This window comes from Tachyglossus aculeatus, chromosome 4, assembly GCF_015852505.1.
Source record: "Tachyglossus aculeatus isolate mTacAcu1 chromosome 4, mTacAcu1.pri, whole genome shotgun sequence".
NCBI classification, from domain to species: Eukaryota; Metazoa; Chordata; class Mammalia; order Monotremata; family Tachyglossidae; genus Tachyglossus; species Tachyglossus aculeatus.
Genome location: NC_052069.1, coordinates 72,497,349 through 72,513,182, shown reverse-complemented (window position 1 = coordinate 72,513,182; position 15,834 = coordinate 72,497,349). Strand labels below are relative to the sequence as shown.

At 37.9% G+C, this 15,834-nt stretch overlaps 1 protein-coding gene across 1 annotated transcript in view; it reads right to left on the bottom strand.

The window, feature by feature from the left end:
• The window catches only part of CSMD3 (CUB and Sushi multiple domains 3), a 781,433-nt gene that overhangs the window by 109,634 nt on the left and 655,965 nt on the right, over positions 1-15,834 (bottom strand). The window contains exons 40-44 of the mRNA XM_038745631.1: positions 13,345-13,461; positions 10,988-11,197; positions 6,484-6,672; positions 5,441-5,618; positions 2,482-2,627 (exon numbers count right to left, since the gene is read on the bottom strand). Of these exons, the coding sequence (XP_038601559.1) occupies positions 2,482-2,627; positions 5,441-5,618; positions 6,484-6,672; positions 10,988-11,197; positions 13,345-13,461 (840 nt within the window). The remainder of the gene's footprint in view (positions 1-2,481; positions 2,628-5,440; positions 5,619-6,483; positions 6,673-10,987; positions 11,198-13,344; positions 13,462-15,834) is intronic.

Genomic DNA, 15,834 nt, shown 5'->3' with positions numbered 1-15,834 from the left:
ATAGAATGAACACTGTAAATCCTGTCTACCACCAATGCATAATCATCATCCAGGAAACGCTTTAGAATCTGCTCACTGTTAGAAAATAGAAGACTAATTTTGTTCCTAAACTGTTTGGCAAAACACTTAGAGTAGGCATTCTAAAATATGCTTTAAGTCTTTCATTCCAGGAAGGTGCCATTTAGAGTACTGTCTCTGTACCCAGTAAGTAGAAAATAGAAGGCCAGTTTTTGAGTTAAGGAACAAATTACAAGTACATGGGACCTAGAGTTCTAATAAAATTTTAGTTTCTCTCCAGACTGTAAATTCGTTGTGGGTAGGGAACATACCAATCAACTCTGTTATATTGTACTCTCCCAAGTTCTTATTACAACACTCTGTACAAAGTAAGCACTCCACAAATACGATTGATTGCCGCATTGACCAAATTATTGTCATGGCCTAGTGGTAAGTGGCCTGGAGTCTGAGGTCCTGGGTTCTAATTCCAGTTCCCCCACCTGTCTTCTGTGTGACCTTGGGCAAGATATTTCTCTGTACCCTTGTCACCTCATCTGTAAAATGGGAATTATGACTGTAAGCCCCACGTGGATAATGCCCAACCTGATTAGCTTGTTGTCAGTTCCAGCACTTAGTATAGTGTCTGCCACCTAGGAAACACTTAGGAAATATCATACAATGCCCCAGAAAACTACCAAGCCTCAATGGCTACTTGTATAATAAAGGCAAAATATTAATGAAGCATATAAAGTGAAGGTTCAAAGCAACAGTTCATATATTTTTAAATCTCTTGCAATCAACTGTATTTATTGAGTGTCTAATGTGTGCAGAGCACTGTACACATGGGAAGTACAATAAGAGTTAGTAGACATGATCCCCACCCAGAAGGAGCTTACAGTCTAGAATAGATACTATCCAATAGTGCCATTCAGTTGTAAATGCTAAATGATACTGACATCAATCAATCAATCAATCGTATTTATTGAGTGCTTACTGTGTGCAAAGCACTGTACTAAGCGCTTGGGAAGTACAAGTTGGCAACATATAGAGACAACGTGCCTCTGTACAGTCCATGTCTGCCTCTTGAAAGCTCCACGTTAGAAGCAATATAGAATGAGAACCCAACTAGGAAGGGATTTTTTTTTTGCCTAGAAATGCCATTTCATCGCATGGGGAGGACATCCCTTGATTTACATGTTTGAATTAAATCTAGGTAGAACTAGTTTTCATTTTCATAATCTAATAATAACAATAATGGTATTTGTTAAGCATTTACTATGTCCCAAGCATTATTCTAATCACTGGATGACTATACCTCCGTGATCCGGTACCTTCTTAAGATTTCTGAGATATGCTTTTGTAAGGGGCAACACCTTTACTAAAATGCTCATTTTCTGTATGATAGTTGTGGTCATTGCCCTGAACATTTCAGTCTCATTTATAAGATAATATCCCTGGATACAAAACAAGGTCATTAAATTTCTCCCTGGGGCCACTCAGACATTCATAATTTATAAAGTGATAATGAAGATTCAGAATTAATAATTAAGTCCAATGTTGTATTTCTGTCATTGCACTCATACAAATGAATGTTTACAATAAATATGTTGATGATCATTTGCTATAGTTGGGAGTAGGAAACAATATGTAAAATCTTTCTCTTAATGTTAATAGTTCCCTTTAAGCACTATTTCATAAATCTTGTGCTTATAGTTTTTACAGCTCAACTCTTTTATTTGTAAAATCTTGATATATGGATTACTGAGAAAATATACCAAATTATATGTGAACATGCCATTTACTGTAATTTCAAATTATCATTCAATCACTGATTGGAATTGAACTCTATACCTTGCATACTGTGTACCAGTGTAGCTTGTGTATTTCCAGGTATTTCACATTAAAATGAACCCTTTTGAAGACAGTGTTTCATCTGTCCACAGAACAACTACCTAATGCTTGGACAAGGGAATAATGAGATCATAGCTATTACAAATATCTTACAGCGCAAGATCAACCTAATAATCTGAAAGAGTTGATTGAAACAATTAGATCATAAAGGACATGCTATTTAGAAACACTCATGGAAGGAATAAACAATATTATCATCAACCCAAGTTTTAGAAATTGGATATTATTTTAGAACTATATCAGTAGTTAGCCATTTGCTTATTTATGCACTGAGAAATCTGCTATTCATGGGTTAATAAACTATGAAGCCAGGCCTCCTCTCCAGGGGCCTTGCAAACTAGTGATTTCCTCCTGAACAATAACAAGCTGATTGATTTGCCACTTCCTTTGGCTCACATTTTGATATTACCAAGTGACATAAGGTGTCATTATTTGTTTGCAGATTTAACGTGCTACAGGGAAAATTGACAAATTTCAATGTATTTCAAGTACTGATTAAAATGCTTGCCATCCAATTTCTGCAAGCTCAAATTAGGCAACCTTTAGGAGTAAAAGCAATCCAACAATACCAACCATGGTAACTGAGTACAAAAAATCCACTTGTAGTAAAATCACTGTGGAACTTGATTAGGATCTGATTTGAAGTGCTGTAGACCGACTCCAATGCAGTGTTACCACTGAACTGTCCAATTTGAGGTGAGGTTTGGTCGGGTCCATCCCTAAAAGAGAGAAAATAACACTATAGTAAATGCATTGGCTTTTTGCCCTGGATTTTAAATTCCTACATGTCTATGTGGTACTGCCATAGAACTGATACTTTACATGTACCATAAAATATAAGTGGTTATGCATTATACTTACAGCATTCTATGCATAAATTAAGTAGACTATCTCTGTCACTATTTACTCCATATTTTTCTTGTAATTGTCTACCCAAAATTAATTCGTATTAATGTCTATCTTCCGCTCTGGACTATAAGCTTCTCGGGGCAAGGAATATGCCTGCCAACTCTATTGTATTGTACTCTCCCAAGCTGTTAGTACAGTGCTCTTCACACAGTAAGCGCTCAATAAATGATTGATTGATTTTTCTCCATTCTTTTCACTTTTTTATGTACTGACTGATTTTTATTTCTTTGCAAACGTTTACTTTTGTATGCTGCCATATGATCTACTCCATTTATTCCCTCTACTACTTTTGCTTTGTCTACATTATTTTCAGTTTCCCCCATTTCCTCCTTTCACAGCACTTTTCTATCATTTTATAAGTACCTACGACCCTGATAGGATTTTGAGGATGTGGAATTGGGTTACCAATACCTCTCAATCTATATTTTTCATTCCGGAACCTTTTCTTCAGTAAGTTATTACACTGCTCTTGATGACACTCCTTTTTAGCTCTCTCATGCCACACTACTACACTTTTCCTCCATTACCCTTCTCTGTGCTGCCAACTGCCTCTGGATCACTAGTCTTGAGCAGTTGCCATGGAACCAAAAGGGAACCAAAAATAACACATTTCAGCCTCATCAACAAAGTCAAAAGAAAATTCAGGAATCTAGGCTCCTCACCCAGAATTCTCCTAGAATTTAATATATGTGGACAGTGCATTAGAGGGGAAAAGAAATTAAATCAATTTGTTAATTATGAGTTCTTTGTAAAAGAATGCTGTAAACAGTAGGCTGCCAGTATTTTTTAAAGTTTACTATTGTGAAATTTTTACTGAATTTCAAAATGTTTACTATCTCATTCCCCCATGTCTCTACACAAAATTAAATAGTAAGTTATTATTTACGTTAAACAATGAAGTAATACAAACCTTCCAAAGATGGAAGTAAGATCACTATTGCTAAGGCCCTATAAGAAAATTTGGGAAGTTGTTCTATATTCAAATTTTCCTTGATATACCTGTTGGTCAATTAAATTCTAGACTGTGAGCCCGCTGTAGGGTAGGGACTGTCTCTATGTGTTGCCGACTTGTACTTCCCAAGTGCTTAGTACAGTGCTCTGCACACAGTAAGCGCTCAATAAATACAATTGATTGATTGATTGATTAAATTGAATATTACTGCCCTCTGTTTGTCACCTAAAGAATCAAGGAATAGAAAAAGGGACACAGTCATCATAGCCAAGTTCGTATTAATATGCACCCACTTAATGCTTTCTGGTAAGTGGTGGAGACTCTAAAAAGATAAACAAGGGAGCACCATAACGTAAATAGTGGGAAAAGATCTCCTGCCCCTGCCCTAGTAGCATGGTCTAGTAGAAAGAACACAGGCCTGAGAGTCAGAGGACATGGGTTGTAACCCTGGCTCTGTCACTTGCCTCTTCTATAATCTTGAGCAAGTCACTTAATTTTTCTATATCTCAGTTCCCTCATCTGTATAATGGGAATTAAATGTCCATTTTCCCTTCCCCTTAAACTATGAACCCCAGTGTCCCACCTGATTATCTGGCATATACCCCAGGCAGACTCAATGCAGAGCCTGGCACATAGTAACTGCTTAAGGAACACCACAGTTATTATTATTATTATTTTATTATTATTATTATTATTATTATTATTATTCCCCAAACAACTAGAAGAGGATTGAAGGAATCCAAATAGTCAATCACTGGGAAATTTAATTTTTGTTCCAGAACTGTAGAGCCCGTTGGGTTCTGGAAGGATGTTAGTGATGGAACAGGACCTCTCCACTACTGTATGGTACTTGGTTAAAGAACTCATGCCCCATGCCATGCACAAAATAAAGTGTAAATTCCCTACTATGCCTTCTGCACATTTGTAGAATTTGTAAGTCCCCCAAAATTTAGAATTTTCTACTCTTCACTGCTTTGCTTCTTCTCTTTCCTGACTTTTGGGTATGAGAGAGCTACAAACTCTTCCCCAAATCGTGGGCACTAGGAACTCCTAAGATTTGGGATCTTAAGTCTTCGGGAGTTTCCTGTCACAAATGGAGGCCAAGGCTCAGTCCAGTCATGAAGACTTCAGGACTGAGAACCTGTACAAAGGATTTGCTATTGCAACTAGGTTTGCACGTTGTCAGTCACATTCTCTTGTCCTTGACTCTTACATTCCCGGTGTATGTAATGGAGTGAAGGAGTGTGCAGGGAAAGTCTTCCTCTAGGAGTTTGTTAAAACTTTTCTTGCTTTAGAAATTAGAGTAAATATATGCTGTTCTTGCTATTTGAAAGATCTTAATTAAGGTATACCTTTTTACAAACCTTGGTGAATCCCCAGTTGTGATTTAATAGTAGTGAATGAACTGATCTAATTTAAGTTACCAATGATACAATCTATTTAAGCACAATGAGCATTTTCTACCCATCAAATGGTTTTCTTCTGCCATAATTATATGCTATGTGACAACAAACTACCAAATCTGGTGTTTTAAGTTAGTTTGATTTCTTTCTAGCAGCTCAGCTATTGAACAAAGATTTGAAACACAGAACTTTAAAATATTTCCCTCCCTACCTAGTTGAACTATAGGATATACAGTGGAATTAATCAATTGCGATGTTTTTTTCTTACCATACAGTAATGAAATCATATATTGGTTCTGTTTGCAGTACTGTGAAATTGATGTAAATTCCATTTCCTGGTGGGACTCTTACAAGCCAAAAACAGTCTTGAAAGTTAGGATATTCATCAGGGAATCCAGGAGAATAAATGGTGCCATTCATTGCAGTTATATTTCCTCCACACAGAGCTAAAAGACAAACAAACCCAAAACCCTAAATGCAGACGTTAAGACTTCACACACTTTGCTTTCTTGAATGGTGAAAATGGAATATATTTCATAAGATGAATGAATTTCGATAATACATGAAGGCTACCAATTGGAAACAAGTATTAATTAATCTGTGTTCATTTATTACTGAGAACCTTATTATTCAAATAAACTTCAAATTGATTTTTAATTTGCCTTAATCTCACCTCAATATTTAAACCCGATTATAGAGCTCTGTTCTCAAATTTTCTACATCTGGTATTACCAATTTCAGAATCGCACAAACCCACTTTTAAAGGTTACATGTAGGGAGATTTATCACCAGGATCATATATCTTTAAAGCCCACTCATTCAGTTTTCTTCTTTGCTAATCAATGGCCTGCTGGGGATTGCTCATCTACTATAGTTGTTTTTATAATTTTGTTGATAGTCTATAATACTTTGCTAACTCTATGATGTCTTTGATTTTTCTTGCATATATCATGTGATAACTCCCCAAAAATTGTGATGATGTTTACAATCAGACAAAGTCATGGCAAAGAAAACCACCACACCATTCTACATGAAGAGTGATGAAGAGTGTCCTGGGCAAGAGAGCATCAACTTTGCCAGCAATGAGCCAAATTAATATGGAGAAGATAAAATATTGATAATGATTATGATACTGAAATAATTCACATGGCTAAAACTACTTAGCTATAAGAAACTCTCAGTATTGGTCATGCAGTTTAGCAAGCGGGACAAAAGAAAAAAAACGTTAGTGTGACAAAATTAGAACCAATAAAGCAAACTTGTTTCCATTCAGGAAAGCACACAGGTCTCTTCAGTTTTATACAAACATACCTTCACACCTTGGGAGAGGATGATTCCAGTTACGACTGACTCCATGGAGGCAAGTAAGAGCTGAGTTTCCAATTAATGTGTATCCAGGGAAGCATTCAAATGAAACAGTTTGGCCCACAGTCAAATCATTTCCAATCACAAAGCCATTACGAAATGGGCGGGGATCAGGACAACTTTGCAACTGATAAGCTTGGGGAAAGATAACAAATACAGTATCTATTTTATTCAGAGTTTCAGAAGGCTGTAGATCAAGAAGACATGCACCATGGAAACATAAAATACATTTATACTGGGTGTTTTAAACAGATAATATTTCACACGAATTTCTTTTCATCCCTACAACTATACTGTTTAAAATATCAGCACAATTCATAAAAGTACTTTTTTTCCTCTTCACTCCATACAGACAATTTGCTTAAATTGGAGTCTTTAGACCAAATATAAACCTAGAACTACAATTTTAATCAAAGATATTCTAGTCTCTTTTTAAAAAAAATGGCATTTATTAAGCACTTGCTATGTACAAAGCACTGTTCTAGGCGCTAGGTAGATTACAATGTGATCAGGTTGTCCTTTGGGGGGCTCATAGTCAATCTCCATTTTACAGATGAGGGAACTGAGGCACAGAAAAGTGAAGTGACTTGCCCAAAGTCACACAGCTGACAATTGGTGGAGCTGGGATTTGAACCCATGGCTTCTGACTCTAAAGCCCGTGCTCTTTCCACTGAGCCAAAGCTGCTTCTTCAGTATATGATTGCTTACTGGTTTGTATCATATGTTCTTGGAGAAAAATATCTACAGGGGTATTTCAATTTTCTTTAGAAATTTCTTTCAAAGGAACAGATTGTAATGCAATCTAAATGGGAGAAACAAACTTTTCCTTCTAATAGGTGAATATTCGGTAGAGTGTAACTAACTCATGAGCAGGGGAGCAGGAAATTTTTCTTTTGATTTTATTATACTTTCCCAATGAGTATCAATCAACCCATAGTATTGAGTGCTGACTGTTTACAGAGCACTGTACTAATCACCTGAAAGAGTACAAGAGTTGGCAGATAACATTCCCTGCCACAATGAGCTTTCAGTCTAGAGGGGTAGGTCTCCAGAATGCCTATCATTCTACATATACATTTTGAAATAATGTCTTATTTTGAATGCTAACCAAGATTAGTCTTTTTTTTAAAAAAAAAAATGGTTTGTTCATATATTTTCAGAGTGCTACACATTTCCAGCTATAAGAAATAGTGAGCAATGTAGCTATTATTGTTTCAGCAAAACAAAGCCCATCATATCACTATATTCAACAAACAGAAATATTATTACTGTATACTATTCATTTCACTGTTGAGGTTTAAATTCAGGCAAGAAAAATACATGTTTTCAGACATAACACTCAATTTCATCAGAATACATCAAGTTGTATGGAATTATAATTCAAACGGATCAAGAAGCTATTTTTTCACACAACATGTTAATTAAACTCGTTTTTTAATATTGACTAAACTCCAAAAGACTGATGTTATGGGAAAATTGTATTCTCATAATTGTTAATTCAGTGAGAATTAATGGAGTGGGACAAGTGGTTTTAAGTACCATTAGAACTGTTATTTCTATATTATCATTACAATGTGCCTGCCAGTTCTGTTACATTGTTATTTGAATTCCCCCAAATGCTTAATATAGTGCTCTGCACACCGAAAGTGCCCAATAAATATGATTGATTGATTGATCCACTCTTTTCTTTATACTGAAATGCCTTACACCCTAAGCACTCATTATTTCACTGTAGCAAATACTGCAAATATGCAAAGAAGCAAGCACCAAGAATTGTACCATACAGTAACTCTGAGGTGGAAGCTGGGATGGGTAATAATAATAATAATAATAATGGCATTTTTATTAAGCGCTCACTGTGTGCAAAGCACTGTTCTAAGCGCCGGGGAGTTACAAGGTGATCAGGTTGTCCCACTTGGGGCTCACAGCCTTACTCCCCATTTTACAGATGAGGGAACTGAGGCACAGAGAAGTTGTGACTTGCCCAAAGTCACACAGCTAACAACTAGCGGAGCCGGAATTTGAACCCATGACCTCTGACTCCAAAGCCCATGCTCTTTCCACTAAGCCACGCTGCTTCTCACCCTTCTCAAGGGTAGCTAATGTCACCCTTTGACTAAAGCTAGGCACATGCACTACAGTAATTTCTTCCTGCACCAAATCTACTTGCCCCAACTTATGACTTGTGTTGCACCAAAGAGACTTGTGTTCTGGGATAACATTTCCCAGATTCTTCCACCACACAATAACTGAATTGTGTAATTGTGTAATGTGCTATAGAAACTGGGAATTTACTTTGATAGAATTTTTTTTCAAACAGTAACTGAAAATTTTTGAACTATCAAAAAGCACACTATCAAATGTAACTCCTGTTGATTGTTTTCTAAGTATATATGTTCATATATGGATGTCCTTTCTCATTGTACCCACATATTCAATCTGTCACCAAATCCTGTCAGTTCTACCTTCGCAACATTGCTAAAATCCACCCTTTCCTCTCCATCCAAACTGCTATCTTGCTGATCCTAACCCACCTTGACTACTGCATCTGGCTCCTACCTGACCTCCCTTCCTCCTGTCTCTCTTGACTTCAATTCGTACTTCACTTTGCTGCCCAGATCATCTATCAAGAGAATTGCTCAGTCCATGGCTCCCCACTCAAGAATCTCCGATAGCTGCCCATCAAACAGAATCTCCTTACCATCTGCTTTAAAGCCCTCAATCACTGGGGAAGCAGCGTGGCTCAGTGGAAAGAGCCCTGGCTTTGGAGTAAGAGTTCAAGGGTTCAAATCCTGGCTCCTCCAATTGTCAGCTGTGTGACTTTGGGTAAGTCACTTAACTTCTCTGGGCCTCAGTTACCTCATCTATAAAATGGGGATTAAGATTGTGAGCCCCCTGTGGGACAACCTGATCACCTTGTAACTTCCCCAGTGCTTAGAACAGTACTATGCACATAGTAAGTGCTTAATAAATGCCATTATTATTATTATTATTTTGCTCCATCCTACCTCAGCTCGCTAATCTCCTACTACTGCTCAGCCCACACACTCCAATCCTCTGGTACCAGCTTGCCCCGATCTCATCCATCTCGCCATTGACCCTCTTTCTGAATCCTCCGCCTACCCTGGAACTCTCTTCCCCTCCAAATCCACCAGACCACTGCTGTCTTCACCTTCAAAGCACAATTAAGGTCACATCTTCTCCATGAGGCGTTCCCTTTTTTTCCCCAGCTCACTCTCCTTTCTGTGTTGTCTATGCACTTGGAACTTTGACCTATGTTCATCTGATATTCACCCCACCCCTAACCCCATTGCAATTTTGAAAATATCTTTAAATCATGTATTACAAATTACTTATTTATTCATATTAATGTCTGTTTCCCCATCCAGACTATAAGCTAATTTTCTTGTATTATATTCTCCCTAGTACTTAGAACAGTGGTCTGCAAATAGTAAGAGCTCAATAAATGCTGCTGAGTGATTGAATTGATATTTGAAGTTCTGTTGTAATGATCTGCCCATGATTTTTGTGAATTGCACCAACCACGTTTTAACTTTATTAGCCAGAAAAATGGGGCTTTGGGGGAAGCAATGTTCACCTGCCCAACAATCAATCAATAAATCAAAACTGAGTGCTAGCTATGTGTAGCTCACTGTACTCAGTGCTTGGAAGAGTATAGTCTAACAGAGTGGGTAGACAAGTTCCCTGCACATAACGAGCTTACAGTCTCATGCATAGCTTTGAGTGCTTATTATATGATGATGATGATGGCATTTGTTAAGCGCTTACTATGTGCAAAGCACTGTTCTAAGCTCTGGGGGAGGTTACAAGGTGATCAAGTTGTCCCACAGGGGGCTCACAGTTTTAATCCTCATTTCACAGATGAGGTAACTGAGGCACAGAGAAGTGAAGTGACTTGCCCAAAGTCACACAGCTGACAGTTGGCGGAGCCGGGATTTGAACCCATGATCTCTGACTCCAAAGCCCGTGCTCTTTCCACTGAGCCACGCTGCTTCTCTGAGCCACGCGAAAAGACAACCACATTGGACAGTCCTCCTCCCACATCTAAGATGATGGGAAAAGAAACATTTTATCCCCATTTTTCAGATAAGGAAGCAGAGGCATAGAGGTGTTGGGTGACTTGGCCAAAGTCAAGCAGTAGGCATATGGAGGAGGTAGGACTATAATCCAGGTTGCCTAGTAGACCCCCCAACCTCCTCCCTGAAAAAGTAAAGGTCATAGTAAAGTAAAGGTCATGGTTTTCAAAGTCCCATGCCCATTTGAAAACTTCCAAACATTACTTGTGGTATGCAAGCATCATACACAGCAATTTCATTTTAAGATTAAACAAAATGGAAGATAGGGTATTTACTATTTCACCTGAATTAATTGAAAGAATAATGAATAATAAATTTTGAAATTCATTTGGAACTTTATTCCGTGAACCTACCTTGATATATTATGTGGAATCCTTGTTTGTTTTGAGAATAGTCACTATGAAAATACATGCTGGTTTCATGAGTTGTGCTGAATAGAGAAGCCGGTGTCTGAGGCCCACTAAGTCGTCCAATAACAGTGCTAGTTTCTGAAGAGCCACTTCTTACTTCCAAATAATCATGAATTGTTTCCGTAGAAAAATTTACAAATTGCAAGTGTACTCCTAAAAGGAAGGAAAACAAATGCATTCAATTCCAGCAGCTGAATACTTCATAGTTCATATATGAATCACTAAAATATGATCAGAGTTTAGTTTCTATTATATTAAGACTAATTCTTACATGGCCATACCCCTTCCTGCAAAGAGATTCATCACTCTGGTGTAGTAATGTAGTGCTTTTCTGACATCAAAATACTGGAGGAAATCATTTGTCATTATTTTGGAATAGTTAGTTCATTCCTCTCAAGTGGATAATCAATTAACTCCTAGAGAGAATTATTTATCATATGGACAGCCCAATTTCAGTGATTAAGAATGAAGATCTGGCTCTTAGTTTTTCAAATGCCTTTGTTATAATTAAAAACTATTATTTTTTTTACAGTCCAGTTCATGAGCTAAGAGTAAGTCTAAGAGTAATTAAAAAAAGACAATGTTCTTGAAAAAGGTCTTGCCCAACACTAGTTCCTTCACTGGGAGTACAGGTTATATTTGATATCCAGAATGCAAGAGGAATAAGAAGGACTTCAAATAAATTAAAGGATATGTTATTTAGGAAGGGAAAAGAAACAATGCTTACCTAAAAGTAGACAAACAATGATCTTTTAGGAGCATTTCATTAGAAAATATATATTAATCAAGATCAAAATATAAAACAATGTGATAGAATTGTAGTTTTTTTCTAAGAGGACACTGTAAATTGGCTTTAAAGTACTATTATTTAGTGATTTTACATTCTAAATAAATGAGTTATATTCATTGGAATTATTTGTTTCATATTCCTGAAAATATTGAGTCTGATTTTACCCCTAGTGTAGCGGTTTGGGCTGGGAAAGATTGGCTGAAGGTCTGAGGGGAAATAGGGTGCCTTCCTGAAAACAACATTGCCCTAAAGGCTAAGGCCTATGTTTCCTAGAATGCTCTGGGAATGAATCAAACTGAGTAGAGATTTTTGTCATTAAGAAGAGTAGTCTTTGTCTCGCTAACATCTCTCTGCATGTTTTACTGCTATAAAGTACTGATAGTTTATGGAAGGTCCTTCCATATGCAGCTTGTGGATTACTTTCTTAGAAATGGAAAAAAGTCTGTAGAGAAACTTGTATATCCAATGTGTGCTGTAATTTGGATTGTCTTTCCCCATTTCTCTTCCTGTACTATAAGTTAATTTCTGTTTCTCAGTTTGCTATTCCTGGTAGTCTGATTATTTTCTTTTGTTGTAATGGTATTTGCTTGCTATATGCCAAGCAGTATTCTAAGAGCTGGGGTAGATATAATTTAAATAGGTTAGACACAGTCCTTGTCCCACTTTGGGCTCACAGTCTAAATAGGAAGGAGTACACAGTACACATATTGATTGAATCAACATTTTACAGATGAGGAAACTGAAGCACAGAGAAGTTAAGTGACTTGGCCCAGGGAACACAGCAGGCAATTGGCAGAGCTGGGATTTCTTGGGCTCCTCCCCCAGGATCCCCAACGGACCAGCTATCTCAATGCCATTGTGGAAATGAAGTTAGCTCTGATTGGTAACCATACTCCAAGGAATTTGGAGTACGTACCAGGGTTCTACAAAACAGGTTTGTTGGAAGTAAAGAGTGAGTAAAGAGTCTTCCTCACTATTAAGGACAAGTAGGATGAGAAAAGGGATGAATCCTCTCTATGAACCACTGAAAGGGTGCAATTTGATACTTTTATAAACAAATATGCTAAAGGTGGACCATGAGCCAGGCAGTGAGGCCTCAGTGAATGGTATTTCAATCGCTGATAGTTATTGAGCATTTACTGCGTGCAGAACGTTACTCTAAAAATTCACTCCCAGCAATTCTGTAATCAGTACGGCCTCTGTCATCAACTCCCCTTACAACAAATCTTCAACATTTCCATCACTCATTAGATTGTAAGCTCCTTAAGGATAAGGACCTTGCTACTTTCCCATGCAATTACTAAAATCTCTTTAATACTGTAAGTGCTCAATAAATAATATTAAGCAAATGAATTAATTAATTCTCCCCTCTCCTTCAATGTAATCCCTAGGTCGAGCAGAAAAAGCCCTGGCCCATGGCCGCAAGTGGAGCCACCTCATGTACATACATGTTCATCTATTTGTAGATTGGAAGATCCTCTGGAATTCAGACATTTTGAAGGATACATACCAAATCCTATTGGCAGTTTGATTGTCCATGTACAATCTAAGCTGCTGGGATAATTTCCAGGGAACCCAGGACTCAGGATCACACCACTGAAGTCAGACATGGCACCACCACATTGAGCTGCCAAATTAAGGAACAAAGATAATCATTTGTAACTATTTCAGTAAAGTCTGAAACCTTCCAGTGGGATTATTTCATCTTCCAATGGGTTTCAGGTTATCAAAAAGTGTGCCATAACATTTCAAACATCCTATCCTCATTCAAAAATTGACTACCTATTCAACTGAGCAATTACCATCATACACCAGATTTTCCAATACTTCCAAAATTTGAAAGGCTTCCTGCATAAAAAAGATGTTCAGTGCTAAGTAAATACATATTTCATTCTGCCGTACTATGTTCATTTTGGCTAACGTATGACGGCGGAATTAGTAATTTTTCTCTGATAATCTGACAATTACAACATGATACCAAGTTGGAAGAAACTGTTGTGCATGTGTGCGTGGGAGTTGGACATGACACAAATATGACAATATGAGCAATGTGGGTTTCAGGAAGGCTGCAACCCTCACATTATAGAAGAACATGGATGGAGGGAATTGCTTTGGTACAATTTAATGATCTAGCATAGTTTTGCTGGAATAATGTGAATGTGAAGCTAGTTTTTGCTAAGGGCAAAAATTAGCCTTCTAATGCCATCTCTGGGGACCAATTTAAAATCCCTGTAAAGAGCGAATGGGCATTTTAATATTGAATAAAAGGATACTGCAATTTCCATTATGAGCTAACATTTTAATTCTAAAAGCTCAAGGCAAATATGAGGTCACTGTCCATTTACTTCTAGGTAAGTATAGTTTTTAGGCAAATTGTATCCTTGGACTCCTACTATGTTGATTTGTTGACTCATTTCTCAAACCAGGCTTGCAGAGGCCAGATAAATGGTTTGCCAAGCAAACAGAAAGAGATTATGTAATTTGGCAAATATGGTGGTGTAATTGAGGAGTAATTTATGTCAGGTACAAAATATGGGTTCAAATTGCTTAAATTACATCTGAATGGATTACTGATTGGCTGTCCCTGGGTGACCCTATCTGGTCTTCTCCACCCAGCTGGAGGAGACGTGGTTATGACCTACTTCCTCTGATTGGTTCCTGCAGCGGGGATGTGACTTATTTGGAAGATCTGCCCATTATATGACACGATTTTCTAAAGTTGTGAGTGAAGGGAGGGTGCTCAAGTTCTTTAAAAATCCCCCTTGGTTCCCAGTGAGATCACAGTGGGACACAGAGAGCAAGCGACAGAGAGAATATTTCAGAAAATCAAAATTAGTCTCCTTCCCCATTCCCAGTGCCATTGCTTCATTCATTCATTCATTCAATCGTATTTATTGATTGAGTGCATAGCTTGGAATAGTCCAACTCATTGGTGGCCTGGGTTGGGGAGGGAGAGAAAGCTGAGGCTGCCTTAGGGTGTGGAGCCATGGAGGGACAAACAGAAAGGAGGCAGGGGGATTCCAGGTGGGGTGAAAATGGCACTCATCAAATCTCCCAGTTAGTCAATAATATTTATTGAGCAATTACTGTGTGCACAGCATTGTACTATGCAGTTGGAAGAGTATGATATTTTAAGAACAGACACATTCCCTGCTCACAATGAGCTTACAGTTTAGAGGGCTAGACAAACATTAATATGACTAAATAAAATTACTTATATGTATATAAGTGCCGCTGGGATGGGAGGGGGGATAAATAAAGGGAGCAAGCTTAGTCTGGGAAGAGCTGTTGGAGGAAATGTGCCTTCAGTGAGGCTTTGAAGATGGGGAGAGTAATTGTCCATTGGATATGAAGGAGGAAGACATTTCAGGACAGAGGTGGTGGTGAGATAGATGAGAAGGAGGTACAGTGAGAAGTTTAACATTAGAGGAGAGAGTTGTGTGTGGATTGGGATGTAGTAGGAGAGTGAGGAAGCAGAGGACAAGGTGATTGAGTGCTTTAAAGCCAATGGTGAAGATTTTTTGTTTGATGGGAGGTAGATGGGCAACCACTAGAGGTTCTTGAGGAACCTCCACTTCTCTCTACCCCAGCTCCACCCTCTTGTCTCTAGGTTGGTGACTATAATAATTTAAACCACTGCGACAACAATGAGGTGGTGAGATACTGTGCAGCTTAACTGGGCATTGTTTAAAATAATGATAATCCTTTGTGGAACCTTTACTTTATCCTTTCCTTTTCAGAAGTAGTGGCTTTATTCAGTCATGTCTCCTTCCTTTTGACGCCTTATAGACTGTAAGATCATCCTCTAGACAGTAAGCTCACTGTGGGCAGGGAATGTGTTTACCAACTCTGTTATGCCATATTTCCCAAGCACTTAATACAGTGCTCTGTACACAGTAAGTGCTCAATATATAAGGTTGATTGACTGACTTATCCAGGAGATTAGATAATATCCCTGAGATATATCTGTCACACTTCCCACCTCTGTAGTCATCACTAC